General features: G+C 52.0%; 1 protein-coding gene across 2 annotated transcripts; it reads right to left on the reverse strand.

The window, feature by feature from the left end:
* Positions 1–441: 441 nt before the first annotated feature.
* UBXN10 (UBX domain protein 10) lies at positions 442–11,182 on the reverse strand. Of its 2 annotated transcripts, none has more exons than XM_049617926.1 (2): positions 10,246–11,182; positions 442–5,587 (listed from the first exon to the last, which is right to left on the reverse strand). In XM_049617926.1, exon 2 carries the CDS (start codon positions 5,570–5,572, stop codon positions 4,724–4,726), a length of 849 nt encoding a protein of 282 aa, XP_049473883.1. In that variant the 5' UTR covers positions 5,573–5,587; positions 10,246–11,182; the 3' UTR covers positions 442–4,723. The 2 variants fall into 2 exon arrangements, with proteins under 2 accessions (XP_049473883.1, XP_049473884.1); XM_049617927.1 differs by lacking the exon at positions 10,246–11,182 and adding an exon at positions 9,968–10,229.
* Positions 11,183–16,341: the final 5,159 nt, after the last annotated feature.

The raw sequence follows: 16,341 nt of genomic DNA on the forward strand, positions 1-16,341 counted from the left end.
GAGACAGAGAGAGACAGAGCATGAACGGGGGAGGGGCAGAGAGAGAGGGAGACACAGAATCGGAAACAGGCTCCAGGCTCTGAGCCATCAGCCCAGAGCCCGATGCGGGGCTCGAACTCCCGGACTGTGAGATCGTGACCTGAGCTGAAGTCGGACGCTTAACTGACTGAGCCACCCAGGAGCCCCGCAAGGATTTCTTAAGTAACCTTGGTCAGTAATCAGGTCCTGAGGGTCAGATGGTAATGAACTGATTTTGTTGAACCTACGCATTAAGTGAAATAGTGACATTTTTCGTTGCCTCCCGTCTCAATTAAAGCAGTTAATGGCTTTGGGATTCTCTGTACATTTTATCCCAAAGCGTTCATGCACTTCCTTCCTATGAACATTGCCTCTGGTCAGGGTTTATCCTTGCCCGCCATGTGTTTGTTGCTGACATGTTTGTTTGCTTGGTTTTTTTTTGTTTTTTTTGTTTTTTTTTGCAAGAACAGTCCACAGTGGTGACATGGTCAAGTGACATCCACTTGGGTAAATCCCAACCTGCCAAACTATCTTGCCCTTTTCTCCCCCCCTTAACTGCTATGTGTCCAGAATCCGACACCTCTGGTGACATCTGTGGCTACTGTTCTGGCCCAAGTCAATATCATCTCTCCCCTGGTGCCTGTCCACGGCCATAGATGGTGTCCCCTCTTCCACCCTAGCCCCTGCAGTCTGCTCCTAACACAGAGTCACAGTGCTCCCCAGAGCACAGCAGACCTTTGGAGCCAGGCTTGCTTGACTGCACCCACCGGCATGTCTCATCTGTTGTTCAGCCTCCTCGGATAGGATTCAAGTGCATCCAAAAATACCTCCAGAGACTTGATCTTCCACATAAATTGTTCAGGAGCACCGCTGCTTCCTCTACGGTTTGAAGGTAGAGGAACACAGACGGACGTCAGAAGGGGCTGCCAGAAACTGCCCTAATCGGGAAAGGAAAATGTCACATCACCAGTGTAGACACAAAACAAAACACCCAATTTTATTTTTATAATGTAAGTTGCCGTCTTGTGTGTTAGTGAGTCACCCGAAGTCGGCTCCGCTTGGATTCTGCCAACTCCTCCGCGGTGGCCTCTGACCTTCGCTGGGTTTGGGTTGGTTCAGGCTCTGGGTGAGGGTGAACGGGCTCCAAACTTTTCACTTCCTGGCGGGGTACTGCTTAGTGGACTACGGAAACAGATGTTCCTGTCTGCTTCTCAGACGGACTCCAAACTCAGGCTAAAGTAGAATCATCTAGTTTTCTTCGCAGTTCTGTTTAAAAGATAGGAACATGGATCATCTTGCCATCTAAAACACTCATCTAAAACACACCTCAAACTATGGGAAGCTGTGCATCTTTTTATCTTAACTTCTTGTGAAGACCTTAAAAAAACTGGAAACGGGAACTTTTTTGCCTCTTGGGGCAGCATGGCTTCATTTGACTCCAGAAACCCACTGGAGGTCGTGGCAAGAGCACGGATGAAAGCAAAGCTTAGTTCCTGGAATGCCCACTTCTGTACCGCATGGCGGGGATAGTGATCTATCCTTAGACGTCACGGTTTTTCATTGGAATGGAAACCACAAGGCTGGTGTCAACCTTTTTGTGGAGTGTTTTGTGTGGGATCTCTGGGGTGACTGCCGGCCCATAGTCATGCTCATGTACATATCTCTTCATCAGGACTGCCCTGGCTTGCCGGCTGTTGGCCAGATCCCCAGGTACTTTCAGGGCGAGGACTGTTGTGTTAAAACCACCTGCCATCTGTTGGTGAAAATTTTTTGGACTCTAAATGATGAGTCACTTATTTCTCCTGCTGTTCCTTCTGCTGCCAGGACTGATTTACCTCTTGGACTACATCAGGAGAAACGCTGGGAAAACTGGCCCTGAAGCTTTGTCCTATGCAAAGCTCATGTCCCTGATGACCAGACTTGCTGGTGCCATCACGAGAAAGGTGGGGAGGACTTCCCTTTGCACTTCCACGAGGTGGCGAGGAGATAGCAACAACTGGTCTGGTCCTCACTCCAGGGTCTTTCACGGGGAAAGCTAACAGCCAGCAACTTCAGCCGGGTTGGGCTGGAGTTGAGAGTCAGAGGCAGTTCCACATTTCCTTGCCAATGCTCTCTTGGTAGGGCACCTAATGCCTGTCACCCAAGTGTTGGCACAAGGTAGGTCCTCAGTGACCACTGGTTAAACCAATGAGGGAGGTCTGTGACCACAAAGTGGTCACCCAAAGCACCAAGCCACCAGGAGTAGGGCGCTGGACCCAGTTTAGCCCACTAGGCCAGGGTGCCCAAGTGGCAGTGCCATCGGCAGAACCACCACGTTGAAATTCTGATACAGTGTCTGCTCTTGCCAGCCTCAAGAGGAGAGTACTTGGAATGATTTGTAGGAGAAGTTCAGGAAGACTTCTCATACGAAGCTTAGTGCTAGATCATATAAACGGAAAGGAAAGGCTACAGGAAGGGCGGGCACCCAGGGTGCCTGGGGGCGAGGACGTGGATTTCACAGCGGAACCCAGTGGTTTCCCAAGAAGCTCAGGTTAACGAACCCCTCTGTCCGCTACAGCGTGGTAGCCAAAGTCCTGTGCTAAAACAAGATACGCTTCTCTGCTGACTCAGTTTCACACAAATCGATTTTTATTGTAGCCTTTCGTCCAAAAAAAAAAAAAAAGTTGATTAAGGTGTCTCAGATCTAGCTTTATTCACATGTCCTAAAATACCCTAAAATATTTCTGTTTCATGCCTTCCACTTTGTTTTTGCCACCCCCAAATTCTAGCTAAATAGCAGCACACCCCTAAGTGCAGAAGATTCTAACTCCCTCGAGCATGCTCCGTTTCACTGAAGTTTTCCAAAGATTTCCTGCCTGGAGAAATTACCGAGTCCCAGGTGGGTGGGATTTTATTCTTACACACAGAGTAGGTGTGATTTTGTGGGAGGCTCTTCTCCCAGCCTCCTAGATCAGAGGCAGATATGTGCCTGAGTCCTGGGTGGGAGGTGAAAGTCCCATACTTTCTTGTACTGTGAGTACCAGGCTTGAGCCACCAGTCCCTTCTGCCACGGTCGGTGATTGGGAGAGGGGACCAGTTGCGTGGGCCTGCCCAAGGCCCTGAAAGCCCCAGCTGACCTTTGCAGCCGAGACGGGATTGGGAAATTTTACCCCATGTTCAGAAATAACCCTCTCTCCAGTGATCTGGGTGGTGTGGGATGCAGTTAGGACAAGGCGAGCCTTCTTGAGAGGAAACGGCGTTGGTGCTAATCTCCGTGGCTGAGTAGCGATTTGCTGGAAGTAACAAATCCAGCCACGTTCCTTATCTAGGCACAAGATGCACTTGTTGCTGAGGCCGAAACACTGATATGCTTCTAGAACTCCTGCCTTCTCTGTGGACCCAGGAGCAGAGGGAGCACATCGGTACTCGGGGCTTCATGAAGGCTGAGCTCTTGAGGGACATGTTTCCCTGCTCTGAAGGGTGATTTGGCCGTAAAGAGGATCCAGATGAGAGGTGGAAGTCTTGCTAAGCTCCCAATACAAGAGAACTTTGGCAAATTGTCCACGTTACCACTTGAGAGTTGGAAAACCAACACTCTATGCTCTAGAGCACAGCTACGGGCTGAGGCATTCAGATGCACTTCATGCCAATCAGACAGACCCTTAGGCACGTGGTCTCTCGGAACAGGTGCAATACAGTGACACCCGCCCGAGTCACCCTTGTCCCCTGGAGGTTACCAGATCACAGAACAGGGGCACCGCTGTCCTCGCTCTAGGGAGTCTCCATGTTTGAAGTAGATGAGACACCCGGGAGATAAAAATCTGTATCCCCACCCAGATAAGCCAAGGGGGCCTTGAGCGCAAACATGCACAGACTTGTAGATTTATATGATTTAAAAACAAAAGATTCCGCGAGTGACAAAAAGGGAAATCAGAAAGGGAAATCTGAAAGGGCAATCAGATTACACTGGCCTTTCTGTTTGGGAAGAGTTTTGCATACATAGAGTAGTTACCAATATTTGCAAACCTACTTAGTCTCTATTTAAAAGTAGCTACTGAGCTAATCCATGGTTGTGGACGCAATTTACTTTCTAGCTCCAAGACTATTTCAGAAATGCCGATGTGTTGGGGGATTTGTATTAGCAAGTCTTTCCTCTGAAGCCACATCACACAAACAGTAATCCCCAAGAAACTCTAGCCACCCGATCCCAGCACAGTTGCTGCTTCTAAGATAGTGTCAACTGCCAGTTTCTTAAAGATGCTTGCAAGAAATACAAATGCCACTTCGACATTTCCTGAGCCCTGGTTATTTACCAGGCTAGAAGCCTCTCTGGGAAGTGCTTAATCCTGCATCAAATACAGAAAGGCAAACCACTGGCTTCAAGAGAGGGAGGGTTCGTTGGGAAGGCAGGCAGGTGCTCCTGAAAGGACCCAGAACTCTGGGGAGGAGGAGGCCTGGTCACAGCAGTTTCAGGAACGTCCCTGGCAACCTGCCGGTTCACTCCAGGGGTGGGAAGGATTGAAGAACTGGAGGAGAACCTTCTCAGTGCCCCGGGTGCATGTACAAATTTCGCTGCTTCCAAAGGAGATGCCGTGGAGAGGGAGCCCCAACGATCACAGCGGCAGCAGGTTCACGTGGCACTTGGAACCGAGCTGCCTGGGAGGTCACAGCACCCAAGCGTGCCCGTTACTCAGAGCCCCAGGGCCCCAGCTGGGTGGCTGTGGGCTCAGGGCCACTCCTCCCCTTCTTCCTGTGAGATGCCCAGCACCGACTTGTGGGGGATCCTGCACTCCTGCAGAGACTTGGTGAGGTCAGAGAAACGTCTCCGGGGCACCTCCATCGTTTCAATGCTGCAGTGGTGGTAGGCAGCCTGGTCCTCGTGTTCAGCCACGGCCACAACGCTGGATAAGTCATCAGTTGGCCGGAAATAGCGAACGAACCTTCGGCCCGACAGCGACCTGACTGCAAGCAGCAGCCGTGGCTCCCCTTCTGATGGCTCCTTCAGGTCTCCAGCCCTGGAGGAGGCCTGTCTCCTGGCTCGGCCAATGGCTTTCCTCTCTGGGGAACAAGATGGAGCTCTGGGACCTTCTTCACTTGTCTTCATAGTGCCGGTCTCCTCCTCTCGGTACAGAGCCTGGGTGTTGCTCAGCTGCAGGGAGCTGGCCTTTCGAGCGACAGTCTCCACGGCCCCCTCCTCCAGCGTCTTCCTGTGGATGGAAGGAAGGACTGGGTATTTATTGAGGGAAGAGGAAGCCCCCAGGGGCACCTGTTGCAGCAGCTCAGGGATCTCATCGGGAGCTCCCGGGTTTGGAGATTTGGGTGCACAGGCTCCTGGCTTCTGGCTGCTTGGCGACTCACAGCGAATGGCTGGAGGCAGAGAAGCCGGCGCGCGGTGAGAGCACAGCGCCGCGTCCTGCGGTCTGTGCCGACTCGGCCGCATCCGTCCCTTGGCGGATTTGGGCCTGGTGAGGTGCATGTTTATGGAGTCTGGCTGCCAGATGAAGCTGTCAGCTGCTGTGCGGCCAACAGCGTTGCGTTCAGGGGGAGTTATGTTCACCGGGGCTTCCGTGGCCATTGCTTCTCAAGACCCCTAAGGAAGCAGGAGAAAAGAAAAGGGAAGCCGTGGATGAAACTTCCTGGGGCTCCCCGATCCAAGCCATTCACACCACCACCCCCTTCCCCCGGGTGCCAGAATTAGTGCCAACTGGCTGGGAGTTAGCGGCTTCCCTCTGGATTTCTCGCATGGGAAGAGGGGCGCTGGCTGCAATTCATTCATTCATTCATTCATTCATTTCAATTACTTGGAAAAAAAAACATCAGTGAACCAAGAGTGACGGAAGACAGGTGTTGAGCCCACAAGTAAATAGATATTTTCAATGAGTAATAGTTGCCGTGAAGAAAATAAACAAGTGTGCACTAGACGGTGACTAGGGTGGGAGACGAATTCTTATTCTTATGGGGTTGGGGGCGGGGGGGGGGGTGTGGACTTTAAGCTGAGAGACCAGACTGATGAGAAGCAACAGGTCATGTCACAATCTACAGCAGGGCTGGCTAACTTGTTTGGGAAATGTTTTCGGCTTTGGGGGCCACGTGATCTGTGTTCCAATGACTCAACCTTGCCATTTTAGCCACTGACCCGTTTCCCCTTGCTCCCATAGTCCTGACTTTTTTCCTGTCTACCCACAGCTTGACCTTACTTCAGTTTCCTTCCTTTTGCCTTTTCTTTCAACCTTGCCAGGTGGCTGTGCACAAATCAATGTAAAAAAAAATCCTCCCTCCACTGCCCTCACTTTGTCACCAGGTGGGGAGGGAGAGGGGAGGGAAAAGGAAGAACAGTGCTCCCACCCACCCACCCCCAGCACCCCCTGCCCCCGAACCTCCCCGCCTTGCTGATCCACCCATCGGCTAGAATTCACAGGGAGGTACGTGGGTTCTAGACCAGAGGTCAGCAAACCTTTTCTGTAAATGTCCAAACAGCCAATATTTTCAGTGTTGCCCACCATAGGGTCTGTCACAACTATGCAACTCTGCCCTCTTAGTGGGACAGCCACCACAGAGAGGATGTAAATGAATGGGCGTGGCTCTGTTCCCATAAAACTTCATTTATGGACGCTGAACTTAGAATTTCATATAATTTTCATGGGGCACAGGATATTCTTCTTGGTTTAGTTTTTTCAATCACTTCAAAGTATAAAACCTATTCTCGGCTCGTGAGCCACACAAAAACAGACGGCGGGCCAGATCTGGCTCGCGGGCCATCATTTACCAAGCCCTGTCCCAGACCAACTCCCCAGGGGACTCTGGGCACTTGCGAATTCTACAGGTGCATGAGCCAGAAAGGCAGAGCAATTGCCCTAGGGTCACAAAGCAGAGCCTGAAATAGAACCCAGGTCTTGTGACACCTGGTCCTGTTCTGGAGGACCAGGCTTTGCCTTCTGTCTTCCCAGCTACCTTGTAACACTTTGAGGGCCTCAGTGTCTGGGTCTCCCGCTAGGGGTGCTCGTGAGTGCTTAGCGAAACCACACAGAAGGCGGTTCCCCGGAGGCACGGGCATTTCTGTGTGCGGGCCCGAATTGCCAAGTCAGGTGTCCTTCCTCACCATCTTGGTGGCCCCTTCATTAACACAGTTACCACCACCTGGTTACATCTTTCCCAGGACACTTGGATGTCTCAGACTCCCCTCCTCCCTCCGAATCCTGACCACCACCAACCACACTGCTGTTCTGTGCCCACAGGCTGACCAGGTCTCTCTCCACCCTCTAAAGACCGTCCGGTAACTTCCCAGGGCCTCACGGTCCCCAAGAAGCAACGTGTTTGGATGCAAAGGACACAGGACCTGGTACAGTAAGACCTGGGTTCTATTTCAGGCTCTGCAGAGTTAGCTGTGTAGCCAGGGGACAGACATTCTCCCTTTCCGATACATCTCTTTCCTAATCTACAGAATTCGCCATCTGAGTTTGAAGACATTGTGTAAATACCTCTAACATCAGTCCCTTTATCTACAACACGATGACAGTAATATGAGATAATGTAACCATGGCTGTAGGCACCAGGCTTGGCGTATGCACGGTAAAGGCTTACTAGGTGGGAAGGTTCTTTTGCTTGTGTTTTTGGTTTTCTGTCTGTCCAATGCTTTCTCTTATTTTAGGTCCAAATGCCTTACCTGTTGCTTCAGAGCTTTTCCCCCAGGGGGCCCTTGGTGGTTCTACTCCTAGTCACCTCTAACCCACTGGTCAGATCATGGAACCCACACCCGCCCTGCCCACCGCCCAGAAATACTGGAAGGTTGATTTCAATGAGCTGCCGCCTACGAACTTGCCTCAAAAATGCAAAATAATGCCTTTCTAATACATGCCTTCTGATTCCACACTCTAATTGCATCCTTAGCTCAAACTCACTCAGAGCTACCTTCGTCACACGATCCTGAATGATGCAATGCCCACCCCGCAGTTTTCCATTCTAACATTACCGTTCTGTGCATGTTACCAATATTGCCAAATTTTAGAAAGAATCCTCTCCCTCTCCGGCAAAACCAAAACCAGACAAAACACAGTCTTCCTGTATATTCCTGAAGCTCTACTCAGTTCAAAATCTGCCCTCTCTCTCTTAATGTAAAGGCCTCTGTGTTTGTTCTAGTCTATCCACAGACTGGGTCTCTCCACACTTCTAGCTAGGTTTTCACACCCAATCTGGCTGCCGGGAGTTCAGGAACCTTCTCCCCGGCACCAAAAAAGCCTGCCCATCTCCTTGTTAATTTAATCTATTTTCTGATCAACTGTGAAGCGTGTGTGGTCCCTCCCTCCACCACCACCCCCACCCCCCACCCATTCGCTTAGTTCTGAAGTCTTTCCCTTGTAATTAAGCAGCTCTGCACTTGAACTCAGGATGACAGAGGGGGTCATAACTGTCCAACTGTTCTGCCTGAGATAAACTCCAGCGAGGAACCAACTCCCCTTCTCGGCCCACCCTCCCCCCTCGAGGAGTGGCTATTAATTTGCCACAGCTTCTACAGAATTATCACAGACTTGGCTTCTCACTCCCACACATGCCTCGGGAAGGTTTAACTGTCAGTAAGTTTGGTAACTTAGAAACCTCTTCCTTAACAACTTTGATGAGGAAAAGTCATGTGTTTTCCCAGGCTCCTTGCTGGATTATTTTTAACAGTTAAACTTAAGTATGTGCATGCACTTTCTATACCTTTTGGTACTATATAATTATCCATGTTTGGGGGGGGGGTGTCATATTCAAGACACCCTGGTCATAAGATAACATGACTGCGAGCTATCTCAGAGAAAAACCTCAATTATGACTAATTCCTATAAGCCCACTCATGGTTATTTAGAGACTAACACCTCCTTCAGGTAAAACCGTTCCATCGAACCTGCTTTCATAACCCACTGCCTCCTCCCGAGTGCAGGGACCATCTGTTACATGGAGGGAACACCAACTCTCCCCAGCATCTACCCCATGGAGAAGGAAAGTGGGGGAAACAGGTGTTTGGGGACCTGGTCCAACCTTGCCTTTGTTCCCACACTTTGTGCCACAGTCCGGGGCTCTGCCCACCCCCCTCAGTCCAGGAAGGTTTGTGCAGCCCCCGTCATTACGCCTGCTCAGCTCCTTTCCCCACCTCTAGTCCTGGCAGATTCTCAACCACAAAGTGATTTGACAAGATCTAGGCGTAGGCATCCGTCAAGCTGCCAGCTGAATAGGCAAGTGGCCTGTTTACTTAAACAGAATAGCTGCGCCCCAGAGGCCAGCGAGGAGTCAGGAAAACAAACACTGATAACTGTTTCCAGGGAATTGCCAAAGAGCAGGCGCCCATTCCTTGAGATTAATCGCCAAATCAACGGGAAACAAAGAACGTGTGATGGGAAAGGCGGAGGCCATATTCCTGCTTTCCAAGGGAGCCCGCCTCGCATCACAGGGTCAGACCACCTCCTATCACTCAATACCCAAATCGAAACCCACAGTAAAGGCAATAAAATATAACCACCCACATACCATCTGCTCATATCCATCAAGGATGCATACATTTGAATTGGTCTTTTAAAAATGTTTATCAGTTAATAGTATCCCCTGCCAACCCCCAGCCCTCCCTGGCGGGACTTGCAGGATGAAAAGTGCTCAGAAGAACTAACAGGAGACGGGTTGGCCTGAGCAGGACAAAACTCTGGTACTATCTATTTCCACTTCTACCCTCGACGAAATGATCAGAATGGACCGTCCCAGGCACAGTGCCTTGTTTAAAAGGGGGAGTGGAGAAACTGGACCAGGAGCCACCAAGTGATCAAAGGTTTGGAAAAGGCAGTGCCGATGGTTGCAACAGCAGTGTGGGGAGGGGGTAGGTGGAGGAGGAGAGCTCAATTATTTCCAAGTACTGGCAGCTCTAGAAGAAAACAAACTGGAACGGCAGAAGCAGGCATTTGGGGGAGGGGCAAGGAAGCAAGACCGTCTAGAAAGTGAGAGGTGCCTTGGGTCTGGGGCAGGCTCTGATCTGGTTCCGGTCTCTCCGTGTGTCCCTGTGGGTCTGCGTCCCCGTCCGTACTGCCCAGCCAGGAGGGCACGGCCCGCGCTTTCCCGGGAGTTGTCCCATTCCAGCAACGGTGAGCTGGGCCGGGCTGGCTTGGCCCCCGGGGGGGTGGCCGCTTCTCCCCGGGCCGTCTGTCTTGTTCCCCCGAGGGCGCCGCCGGGTCGCCGCAGGGTCGGGGCCGGGGAGGCCCGCCTCGTCGCCGGCGCGGGCACGCTCACCTCGCCGCTGGTCCATCCGCCTCGGTTGCCTGGCCGCGTCCCGCTGGTAAACAGCCGGTGTCTCCCCGGCAACCGCGCCGGAGGGGGCCACGTGCTTCCGGTTGGGCGGCGGGTCGCGCGGTTGGGGGGGCCTCCTGGCTCCTCTCCTGGGGGAGGTGACCCTTGGCCTGCGGGCGCCAGGCAGGAGAGCGTTCTGCCTGCTTGCTGGCTTCGGGGCAGGCCCCCACCCTCTCCGTGACCCCGGTTGGGGAGAAGCTGCTGACTGATTCCTGGGAGCCCTAGAACCTCCGTGGCTGCTTTTAGGGCACCTGTTGAGTTGGGCCACTTGTCTGCCTTGTGTGTCCTCAGTGCAATTCCTTCAGCACCACTTCCGTGACCCCCATTTCCACATGAGCATCCCCATTCCCCGCGGCATCTAGACCCTTGTTATCAACCACATCTGCCCCTGCTACGATGACCCCCACCCCAACCACCACCCGATACCTCCAGCAACTCCAGGCTAGCCTACCACGTTTGTCTGGAAACTCCAGTCCATTGCCTTCTGGGCTTTCCCCCTGCAGACCAACCTGCTTCTGCCCTACTCTGTCCAGCCCATCCATGGTTCTTTACCTGGGCCACTATCGCCCCTGCCCTTGTCCCACTGGTCTCTTCATCCCTCCCATCTGCTGAAACTCCATCAGTCCACCTCTACCAGGGTGCTGACGAATCCTTGACCCATCACAGACGTTGCCCTAATGGAAACGTGTGGTCTCCAACCTCTACCAGACCCTCAACCCCTACTCAGAAATCCTTCCAACTCCCCCCAGTTCAGTTGTGTCTCCTTTCTCCTCCCGGGTTATTGCAAACCTTGTCCTCTCTCCTGAAACCTCTCCCCTCTCCCCCGCCCTCCTCCCACTCAGAAGAATCCTTCCCTCCTCAGAGACAAAGTAGAAGCCATCCTATGGAAGCCTTCTTGGTGCTCTGACATCAGATTACATACTCGCCTGCTTTCCTTCCTCCCTCCTTCTCCAATGGGAGGAGACCTGTCCTCTGACTCTGTCCAAGACCTCCAGCTCCTGCAGACGGCCCTGAAGCCCATTCCCTGCCACAGGGCCACACACATACACATCCTCCCCTCACTCCAGGCCTTTGCTCCTGCTGTCCCCTAGGTCTGGAAGATTCTTCCCCACCCTCCCCGAACTTCGCTTCCTCCCTCTTTTTCCCTAATGCTCACTTACCCTTCAGACCCCAACTTGTCAGATGAAGACTTGCTTCCAAAATGGACTTAAGATAGCTTTAGAAAAGGTTCTTACTGGTCTATTGCCTACCTGCCAGGCACAGCACTAGACTCTTGGAACATACAGATGAATAACTTAGTGACTCTGTTGTTGGCAGATAATGTTACTCGACATCTAAGAACCAGATTACCGGAGGAAAGAATTAGGACTTATTACCTGGCATTGTGGCCAAATATGTACTATCTTGTCCATCCTGGATGCATGGACACAGGATTGGAATAGGGTCCAACTCTGGCCCTCCTACAAGATATTCACAATTTGGTGGTGGTGGAGGGGGGCGGGGGGGGGGCATGTCACACACCCAAAGTTACAAATAAGATTATTTTCAATACAATTTGAGCCAAGAATGGAAGAGTGGGTACAGGCTGGACATGATTATGTGCCAAATGATTGTCGCAGACAGGAAGTTCTTTGGGCCTGGGGGGGGGGGGGGGGGGTCATTGGGGAGGGGGGGGGGGGGGGGGGGGGAATCATTTCAGCAGTGATGTCTCTTCCCTTCTCAGAAAAGCAGCACCTGATCTGTGGGAGCTGCTGGTGGGCAGGCCTCCTGCTAGGGTCACCCCCTCCCCCTACCCCCCACAGCCAGGGTGGCGTCTGAGGCCCCAAGAAGGTGCAGGAGGTGGCGGTTTTACGAGCTGTTGGCTTTGAAGCTTCCGGCTGGTGGCTTAGTTCTTGTAAATGATTCTGTCAGAAATATCTAAGCAATGCTCTTAAGGCCTTCAACGCCCACCCAAAAAAGATTAAAGTAGATCCTTCATCAGCTATTTTAATATCACCTAAGAATTATGCAATCTTTTGGAAAGTCAGATTGGCTTCTCACCCCCTATGTGTGTTTGTGTGTGTGTGTGTGTGTGTGTCCCAGTACCCAGTAAAATGTTGCCTATGCCCAGGGGCTGCTTAGTATTTAGTGGTATGTGCCCTTTGCTCCCTGGGGCCATGTAACGCACGGTGCCAGGGGAGGCTGGAGGGAAGGAAAGGAAACCAACCAGCCAATTGCTGTGCCTTCCAGCTCTTTAAAGAGATTGCTGGCTTGGCTACTTCTGTGTCTTCTCTTTCTTTAAAGAGCGTGTCTTCAAAGGACAAACCCTATAATGTCTGGTCTCTGGCACACGAATGGATTCTCAGTAAACGTGGCCAGAGGTCTCTGCCCTGAAAAATTAAATGTGGACTCATCCTCCTTCCCAGCCACGGTTTCCTTTCTCCCCAGCTTGTTCCCCAAATGGACCTTCAGCCTTTTCTCTCAGGGTCATGCCTGCCCCATCCTGCTTCCTTCCTTGAAGTTAATCCAAATTTATCCATCCTTCAATGTTAAGTCACCTCTTCCATGAAGGCCTTTCGTGACCACCTCCTTCCCACCCCCAAACCTCATGGGCTTTGGCTGATCCCTTCTGGTCCAATGGAACATGCCCAAGATGGCACCATGCACCCTCCCCAGGCAAGCTCCTCTTTCAGTGCTCTCGTCCAGAAAGGCATCATTGGCCTCCTGTGCCATAGAAAACTGACCCTCAGGATCCTTCAAGTTAATGAGTGGCAGAGCACTTTCCAAACCCTAAACCAGCTGATTCCAAAGCCCACCCTGTGCCCCACCCCCACCCTGGCATTCCCGCATGGCACCTTTACCTGTACCCACCTATTGTGCTGGTCGTGAGGTTGCAGGCATGGCCCCCGGAGTCAAGGCTTGAGTTTGAATCCCTGCTCCACCCCTTGGGTAGCTGATTACACTGCTCTGGACCTCGGTTTCTACCTCTACAGAATGTAGGGCATAAGAATGGGATTGTGGTGGGGGTGAAATCAGATAATACATGTAAAAGTCTTAGCACAGTGCTGGGCACGTTGTGAGTGCTTGGTGAGGGTTAACGCTCATTATCATGTTGGTTTCATCCTACAGGGTGCCTCTCCTTCCGTAGGTTATGAGCTACTTGAGGGCAGGAACTTGCCTGTGTCTGAGTCCCCTGCTTTGCCCACACAGTGCCTGCTTCATGGTAGGCGCTCAGCAAATGAGAATAAAATTAATGAAGAGGCACTGCTGATTCCACAGTGGCTTTTCCACCGAGAGACCCAGCTAGCTGCCATTTGGTGTTCCCCAGGGATATGTGGTTTGAAGTCTAAATGACCTGCCCCAGGGGCTGGGCTGAAGCCAGGAGCTTCAGTTTCTCAGCAGCTTGTCCCCAAAGAGCACTTGGCCTCTTTTTGAACTAGCAACTTCTAGATTCTGGAGTCTATACCCAGTGTCCTATTCTGCCCTCAATCTCATCAGATGTGTTGATTAAGACTGTGGATAATCTTTAAGCAGAAGGAGAACTGAGTGCATGCTCTGGTGGAGAGAGCTTGCCTCCTGATGCACCAGCTTCCCAGGGGGACCTGCAAGAGGGAAGTTTCCAGGTAATGAAATTTACCTCTGGAAGTGCCGCATATTATCGGAAAACATCCATAAATGCGCCTACTCCCCAGTCTTCTTGAGCAGAAAATATCAAACACGGTAACTCACCTTGGCTACTGTTGACCAAGGGCTTTCAACTTCAGGAGCTTGTTGAAGCTTGCTGGCAGTCCGCGGGAGGCCAAGGTCATTGTCTCCACCTCACAGATAATGAAGCCAAGGTTCCAGGAGCTTAAAGGGCTCTGCTAGGGAGTGGTGGAGGCTTGCTCTGACCCCCTTCTCTGACCTAGAATCTCGAGTTCTTTGCTCTGCACCTTCACGGTCCCTTCCACGATGCAGCCTTTTCTTGGCGACCGGAAGCCAATAACTACTTCAGGTGCACTAGTGTTGATGCGGCTAGAGCCGTCTGTCCCTACACTCAATGGCCCTGGGTTCGTAGGCCTGGTCATTTATCGTTGTGATCATTCCTCTCTCTCCCTTGCCTTCCCAGTAACGGCCGCCGCTGTAACTCCCTTCCTGTTCAACTGCTGGGTCCGAGAAAACAGAAGCTGACACCTTTTGCTGGAATGGTGTCTAAAATAAGATCGTTTGTGGCAGCTGCTTGGACACTCGGGCCATTTTAGTTTTGTTTTCTCCTCTGTGTTTTGGGTACGTACAGCCCTTAGCTCGAGGACCCACAGGGAAACAGGAGAACAGCTAAGTGTTAGGGACGCCACCTTTGGAGTGGACACACCTGGGGTGAGTCCCGGCTCTCTCAATTTGCAGGGCCCGATACCTCCGCCGGGCTCTATTCCCTGGTGGAAAAACTGGGGTTGATCTTCTAAGCCTCATCGGGAGTGCTGAAAGAGGATTTTAGGAGATAGTCCACAACCCATGCTTTAGCCCTGTGCTGGCCCTCAGCAGGTTGTAGTATTGCTTCCGTGTCTGTAACTCGAAGCATGATCAGACTCTGATCATTCATTCATTCATTCATTCCTTAAATGCTTGTTTACTTCCCATCTCTCCGTGCCTGGTCTCCTTATCCGCACAAGGAGGGTCATGGCAACACTTCTCCAGCCGGGGGACATGAGGACTTAATGGGTAAATAGACATGAAGTGCTCAGAAGCCACACAGGGGGGAGAATAAGTGTGACACAAATGTTACCATCCTCACCGTCAGTACTAGTGTGCACTGGGGCCTGTGCGGGCCAGTCAGGCACCAGGGACAAAGAGGGGAGCAAAATGGAATGATCTTTGACTTATGCAATGTGCGGGTTCCTTCCTCCTTATTGTCTCCATGGGGGAAAAAAGCCAAGCCATGTTTCATCACTGTCTACGCAAGACGAGTTGACGGGTCTGAGAGCATAGCTCACAGAGACCCACCAGCTTGCCGGCTGCTGTCCTAGAGGCTGGCACTGGAGTCCCTGACGGGCCCCCTCCTGTGTTCTCACCCTTCATCAAGTCCCTGGGCCTCCGGCCCTGTGCTCTTGGTTTTAGTTCGGCACAATCCAAAGCACCTGCAAATAATCAGTCCAAAGGAGAGAACCATGGCCGTCTTGCCCAAGTCACGGCCGTGAAGGCGGGTGTCTGTGAAAATGCCCTGTAACCCTCAAAATGCCACACGGGCGAGAGCTCTAGGCCGCGAGCCTGGTGAGGTGGAAAGAGCACTGGATTTGGAGGTTGGGACCAGAGGTGAAGTCCTGGTCCTGCCACTTGGCAGCTGTGTGTCACTTGTCTCTGAGCGCTTGCTCTCCACAGCTACCAAGTGAGAAAGCGAGAGGCTGTTTCTGGTAGGGTTGTATGAGGAGCAAATAGGAGCAGAATGCAAATTTAAGGAAGTTCAAGGCCCCCTCAAACACCTCCTTTTGGAGGTGGGCTCACTGCTTCTCACTCTCCATGGGCTTAGACTGGCGTCCCTGGACACAGACTCTGCGACAGAGAAGTGCATTCCCAGGAGGCTCCCAAGAAAGACACGTGTCGGGAAGTGAACAGGGCAAGATTGGAGGGAAGGAGGAGTTGACACACAGACACTGATTTCACTGTCGGTAATGCATCCAGGTCTCTTTCTTTGTCTCTCCAAAGCATCATCACCTGCTTGTGTAAAAGACGTGCGTGCCTTCTTCATGGACTAAACCCTCGCACGGTTATTTTTGCAGACTCAGAGGAGGAAAGGGAGCCAGACTGTAGAGATGGAACCTAATTTAAAAACATCCATGCAGCACTTGAAACAGAGGCCGGCTGGGACCAGGGCTGGTCAGGGCCAGGCCTTCCAGCATCCACCAGAATCTTGCCAAAGAGGGTCAAAAGTAGCAAAGGCGCCTGATGACCCCTCCCCCGCCAGGGCTCTGCAGGAGGACGCTCACTTTGAAGTTTTCCTGGGAAACTTGGTCACAAAGAGTAAATCTAGCCAAAGCCCTGTACCTGCCAAATTCTCTGGGCTCAACGGAGCTATTGTTCATCCCC

This window comes from Panthera uncia (assembly GCF_023721935.1).
Source record: "Panthera uncia isolate 11264 chromosome C1 unlocalized genomic scaffold, Puncia_PCG_1.0 HiC_scaffold_4, whole genome shotgun sequence".
NCBI lineage: Eukaryota > Metazoa > Chordata > Mammalia > Carnivora > Felidae > Panthera > Panthera uncia.

What these genes read in the sequence shown, in the direction of transcription:
- UBXN10 (XM_049617926.1), bottom strand. Translation starts at nt 5,572, where the DNA reads ATGGCCACGGAAGCCCCGGTGAACATAACTCCCCCTGAACGCAACGCT.